The sequence below is a fragment of the Lactuca virosa genome, chromosome 4, assembly GCF_052849685.1.
Source record: "Lactuca virosa cultivar CGN04683 chromosome 4, Lactuca_virosa_CGN04683_v6, whole genome shotgun sequence".
In the NCBI taxonomy this organism is placed as follows: Eukaryota; Viridiplantae; Streptophyta; class Magnoliopsida; order Asterales; family Asteraceae; genus Lactuca; species Lactuca virosa.
Window position 1 is genome coordinate 41,195,640 of NC_136429.1, and position 6,500 is coordinate 41,202,139.

General features: G+C 34.8%; 1 protein-coding gene across 1 annotated transcript; it reads left to right on the top strand.

Annotated features, from left to right (window-relative positions):
• The first annotated feature begins 3,983 nt into the window (after positions 1 to 3,983).
• On the top strand, positions 3,984 to 6,134 carry LOC145104332 (uncharacterized). The gene is made up of 5 exons (XM_079041598.1): positions 3,984 to 4,092; positions 4,176 to 4,318; positions 4,364 to 4,900; positions 4,976 to 5,615; positions 5,698 to 6,134. The coding sequence occupies exons 1-5, from the start codon at positions 3,984 to 3,986 to the stop codon at positions 6,132 to 6,134; spliced, it is 1,866 nt and encodes a 621-aa protein (XP_078897724.1).
• Positions 6,135 to 6,500: the final 366 nt, after the last annotated feature.

The following is a 6,500-nucleotide window of genomic DNA, read 5'->3' on the forward strand; positions in this document are numbered from 1 at the left end:
ACATCAGGCTGCGGAAAGTTGGAGCAGGCTTGACTGCCCTTTGTGAGGTGGAGAAGGATTCAAAACCGGAGCCAAGACCACAAAAAACGAGCGGGCCTTGTCGCGTTCATTAATAGGATGTCCCACTGCTGCCAGTTGGTCACAAATAACCTTAAACTTGCGTCCAAATTAAAAAACAGACGTCGTACCTTTTTGCATTAGACATAGTGAATCACGCAAAGTCTGGACTTGTTTCATGGAGTCATGCCTGTATGCAGTGGCGGATGCTCTTAGGGGCCAGGAGGGGTCGTGGCCCCCCTCGTTTTGACGTTCATAATACATGTATATATGTATATCACTTACGAAATATCACCAAAAGGACTAATTAGGCCCCCTTGTTTTAAACAGTTTTACGTGTACAAATTATTAACTATGATACTATAAAAACAATCAAAAGAAATTTGCAAAAAATCAAATCTAACCTTGTTTGTTTAGGAAACAAAATCAATAAAAAAAATACTCTTAAAACTCTATAAAAACCCACCAATCTATAATCTAATAAGCGTTGCGTTTAAGAAAACAATAAATCACAAGAATTTATTCTGGCAGTCGGGAAAAGAAATCTCAAATCTGTTCGAAAACGTCACCACCGCCTTCTCCTCACTTGTTGCCGGATTGCTCGCCATTCCGGTACACATACACACTCTCTCTATGTTGGTCGCCGGACTACTCGCCGCTTCCTTATGATCTCTCTGCTATTTGCCGGTCAAGTGACTGTCGGCTGCCGCTTCACTCTTTTTTCCTCACCATCACCAGAGTAACAAATAAGGTGTGTATTTGGTATTCCCTTTATCATTTTCTCGATTTCTTCATGTCATTAGTCAATATGTAAAAAAAGATTGTGTATATCTATCTAAAAGATATGAAAAGACGTAAGTCTAAAAGCCGCAAAAAACAAACTTTTACTTTATTGAATAAACAAATTTATTTCTTACTTCTTACTTCTTATTATTTGTTATTCTTCTGAAATGTAAATGAAAGAGAATTAAAATAATCACTAAGATTCATATATAGGTAAAACATAATATGAGTAATGACAATCGTATATGGTAAGTAAAATGTAAAATATAAATGTATGGTTAGAATATATGGTAAGTAAAATGCAAAATATCTAAGAAAACAAAGTAAAGATATTCTTTAGTATGGTTAGAATTTTATAATATAAATATATCTATTAATTACCAAATTTTATTTTATTTTGTTACATTAATTAGTATTTTTGTTAAAATTATTGTTTGTTAGAATATATAGTTGTTTCTTAGTAGATATTTGCTGGTCGTTATGTTGGATTATCATGTAAATGTAGTTATTTGCTAACTTTTATGTAGCGAATATCATTATAAAAATCAATCTATATTTAAAATGTTATTTGTCGTTTCTAATAAAAAAAAGTCTATCTATAAGTGGTTGGTTTTGAAAATTTGATATCGGCCCCTCTAGTTCTAGTGCTCGTGTTCCGCCCCTGCCTGTATGTAACTTCCAAGGACTACCAGATGGCGTGAGATGTGGCTAAATTCAAACCAAAGGGCTTCTAGTCCAGCGGTATCCGGTGTTGCCCTCCCTCCTTGAGGTTGAGGGTTCAAGTCCCGTCGTGGACATAGTTGAATTTTTGAATTTAAGAAGTAGTTTAGGAGTAGGTTAGATTTGCCGTTATAAAAAAAAATGTGGCTAAATTCAAAGTTCCAGCCATAGCTTCTTCTGATAGTGATGACTGATCAGAAGAGCCCCTTGATAAACATCAACCGACGTCTGATGGGTGGGATTCAGAACGGGTTTGTCGTCGACTTCATGGGTGGACGTTGGGCAAGGGATGGAACCATGAACATGCCCTAAGAGATTTTGGTAAGAAAGGAGGGACCGAATCTGAAGACCAGAGGAGGTAATTGGAGGAGGTGAGTTTGATGGTGAGAAGGTGAAGGGTTGGAGCAAAGGGGAGCTCAGATGAAGAAGAAGCCATCGGAGCTGTGAAGGAATCGAGGGAAGCGAGGAATTGGAAAGGGACGACTAGGGTTTTGTAAACCCCTCTGATACCATATAAGGATCGAATTCCTTGATTGTATATTCATTATAAACGTGTACATATATAGATGAACAAATACAACAACTCGCTTGAAATAAGGAAAATTAAATAATACTCCAATCTTATCTATATTTAAGTTTTATCGCTAATAAATATATATCTTCAGCTTTTTCTTCTCCCAGATCAACCTGCAAATGAACACGGTTGCAGTAGCGCATAGATCCTGTTGTATCTTGTGCCATCGTTTCCTTTGTTGACAGAAGAAAGAAGAAAATGCAGTTGCGTATGAATGATTAATTAGCCCTTGCGTTTGCATGCTTATTTTATAGATATGGGGAAGTAGTGTTAGTTGTTGGATTACACAACAAGTAACCTAATATAAATAGGAACTTTAGTTAAATGCTAATTTAGTAAACTATATATATGGTTTTATAAGGAAGGTACTTTTTTGGGCAATTGCTACCGGCTAATAACGGCTATCTGTTCAAAGAAAGGAAGGTTAATTTGCTTAGTTGGATTGCGTATTTTTTTTCTTTAAGAATATTATATTTGCCTTATCTTATTTGTTAAATGAAATATTTGATTATTTTAATAAAATGCTATCATTCCATATAGGATATCAAAGAAAATTCGATAACATATTAAAGTAGAAGTGAAGCACTGGCAGTTGGCATTAGGGTGTTATGACATTTGTTGTGCATGTTCAACGGTAATCGAGGTACGTGAAATAACCTAAAGAATTAATAATGAATTATACATAATTACAACTATTAAATTTATTTTTAGAGGTGACGTTTTTTAAATAAAAATTGATCATATTAGTTAATGTTATATTGTTTTAAAAATGAATCCATAAATTCTAAATGGACTTTTTTTTAAAGAGGTATTAAAAAGCCACAGGCCCCACAACACAAAGATTCAAAGAATAAGCCCAACAACCGAAACCTTTTTAACTTAAAGTAATCAACCATTGTTTTACGAGAAAATGATAAAAATAGCCAAAAATACTAATCACTTTGTGGAAAATAGTCAAAAAAAAAAAAATTGAAATTGCAAAAATGGCCACAAAAATCGCAGATGGGAATGGTCCATCTGCAATTTGCACATTCCATTTGCGAATGTACAAGTGGCTAAAGCACAAGTGTGCTTTAGCCACTTGTACATTCGCAGGTGGGTTATTTTTTATATTTTTTTTCTATATATATAGGGCAGGGCAGGCTTAAATCGCAGATGGACACAGTCCATCTGCAATTTCCTCTGTATTCCATCTGCGATTTTACGATTTTTTTTTTATTTTTTTTTTACTATGAAATCAATTGGTTTGACTACGAAATAACCTTACTATATATAAAGTTTTGTAGAAAATTATCAGTTTAGTTGTTATTTGTTTAGGAAATTTCTCTAAAATCTCTCTAAAAAAATGATTGAATATTTGGTTTGTCTTGTAGCCGGTGGGAGATGACAAGTCATTGAAACAAATCTGGAATACGTATGTCCACATGGAGGTATTTCTGAATTCGCTTTGATATTTTCTGAGTATATTAGTTATAGTGATTTTGTATCTGTGGTGAGAAGCAAAATTGGTTTGTTAGACAAATATATAATTAGTATTCATTTCCATCATCCTGAATTAAATTATTATATAGATATAGTTGAAGACATGAATGTTAGAATGTTGATAAATGTAATCAAATGTAGTGGAGGAAGGGCTGTCAAAGTGTTTGTGGTGGTTGATGAAGGAGATGAGGTTAATGAGGCTGGTCACAGTGGAAATCAGCCGGTGGTAATTTATGCAGCTATAAAGGGAGCAACGATCCGATAGGTACTTTCAATACTCCTAGTGTACCTCAGTTTCACAGTGTTGCTGAAAATGTTAATGTTAGTTATTCACATATTCACTATGTGGATCCTGAGAATTACAAGTATGTTTGGTGATGATGATGTTGGTACATATCTTAATGATGTGGGTGGTCGTTGTGATGATGTTGTTGAACAAGAAGTTAAAGTTATGAATAGGCGTGTAGTAGATAAAAGTAAAAAGAAAAAAAATCCGAGTAAAAAAAATGAAAAAAACATGTTTACGGGGATTATGTTGATGTTGCTGATGTACGTTTAGATATAACCGACTTACAAAGCAATTCAGATAGAGATGAGTTGGGTGATGAAGTTAGAGCTAAGTTTCCCGATAACCTTTTTTACAGTATGCCCCCTGTACCAGCATGCCCAGTTGATATTAATGAAGATATCCCAACACAGATGGTAGACATCAATCTTTAAAAGATTGAATGTGAGAGTATATTTAAGAACAAAGAACTTTTAAAGCGGTGTATTGGTAAAAAATGTCTTCGAGAAGGTTTTCAGACGAGGACAAGTAGATCCACCAAATCAAGGTATGAGGCTGTGTGTGTTTCGAAAAATTGTTCTTGGTTACTAAGAGCAAAAGCAATTAAAAATTCTGATGGACTTTTCCAAGTGAATAAATTTGTTGATGTACACACATGTTCTTCAACAATTTTGCAACCTAATCATCGACAAGCTAACAAATATGTTTTAGGTGAATATCTTGCTGATGTTTTGGCTGAAGATTATAGTAGAGTTTATCGGGGAAAAGATATTATTAATGATATGAATGCTCAATTGAATATCAATATCTCATACCATCAGGCATGGCGTGCGAAGCAATATGCATTGTTGTTGTTAAGGGATACGAAAGAGGATTCTTTTACCAACCTTCCGGCTTATTGTCACAATTTGGTCAAACATAATCCGGGTACGGTGACACATATTAAAACAGATGGTGATGATCGCTTTGAGTTTTTGTACGTCGCACTTGGTTGCTCGGTTAGTATTATAATATTTTATTAATTTTTTCATTTTTATTTTGGTGTATTTGAATAGATATACAATGTATTGTAGGTACTCACTTTTGTCAAATTTTGTAAACCGACCCTAGTAGTAGATGGAGCCCACCTAAAGGGCGAGTTCAAAGGTACCATGTTACTTGCAGTTACTAAGGACGGACAAAACCAAATATTACCGGTTGCATATGGTATATGCAAAAATGAGTGTACCGATTCTTGGACATGGTTTTTTCAAAAACTACGTGATTGCATAGGCAATATGCAGGAGCTTACAATTATATCTGATAGGTCTCCATCTATAGCAACATCCGTTGCCAACATTTTTCCTCACGCTCATCACAGAATATGTGGTGTCCATTTGTATTTCAACATAGTATCTAGATTCGGGAAGAGTAACACAGTTAAAGGAATTTTTTGGGAGGCTTGTAGGGCGTACACAGTTGATGCTTTTGACGCTGCCATGGATGTTATGAAAAAGACAAAAGAACCAGTATGGGAGTACTTAAAAAGTATAAATCCAGAAACTTGGTCAAGGGCATATTTTAAAGGGAACCGATACAATCTTATGTCCTCCAATAGTGCGGAGTCTATAAATGCATTATCTAGACACGCACGTAAGGTGCCAATACTTATGTTGATCGATTTTTTTCGTGCAACAAAGCAACAATGGTGGTTTCAAAGACGTAACTTTGCAGGTATTAAGTTAATTTTTAATATTAATGTTTTGTTAATTTAATGTTATTGATCTTAACTTCTTCATTTTGCCTGTTTTTTTAGCGGAAGCAACAACAATACTCACCCCTTGGGCCGATGATATTGTAAAAAAAAACAAAAAAACTTTTAGTAAGTGGGATGTTCGCATGATCTCAGATACAAAATGCGAGGTCAAAAAGGGGGCACAAAATGTGATTGTTGATTTCCAACATATGACATGTACATGTAGGCATTGGCAACTTGATGGGATACCTTGTGGTCATGTAATAAGATGTTTAACAGTGAACATTTACCAAGACTGCTCGAGGTATGCATTAAATGCTTACTTTACCGAAACACTGAGGAAAACGTATGAGGAATCAATAAACCCTTTGCCAAAGCCATCCGAATGGGATATCCCCGATGATTTGATGATTGTTAAGCCACCTATAATGGATAAATCAGCCAGGCAGGCCAAGAAACACAGACCGCATTCCATCCCAAGGCGAGGGTCCAATTAGAAAAGAGTGTTCTACATGTGGTCAACTAGGAAACACGAGAAACAATTGTACTGGAAGGGCGTCCGGTAGTGGAGCACGTCGCACAATTTCTACTGCAGAAATGACATTTAATATTGGTGGTTCAGCGAATTGCTCACAAACCTATGACGTTGATTTTGATATAAAACAACCTTGAAATGAAGAGTTGTTAACTTATTATGTATTGTAATTTTTTTATTAAATCTTACAAGACATTGCTATGCTTTCATATTTTAGTTTAGTTTGTATATTATAACAATTAATGAAGCTTTTATATTATAAAATTTAGTTTGCAGATTATAACAATTACAAGATGTTATTTAAAAAAAAAACAACAAACGATCCTTT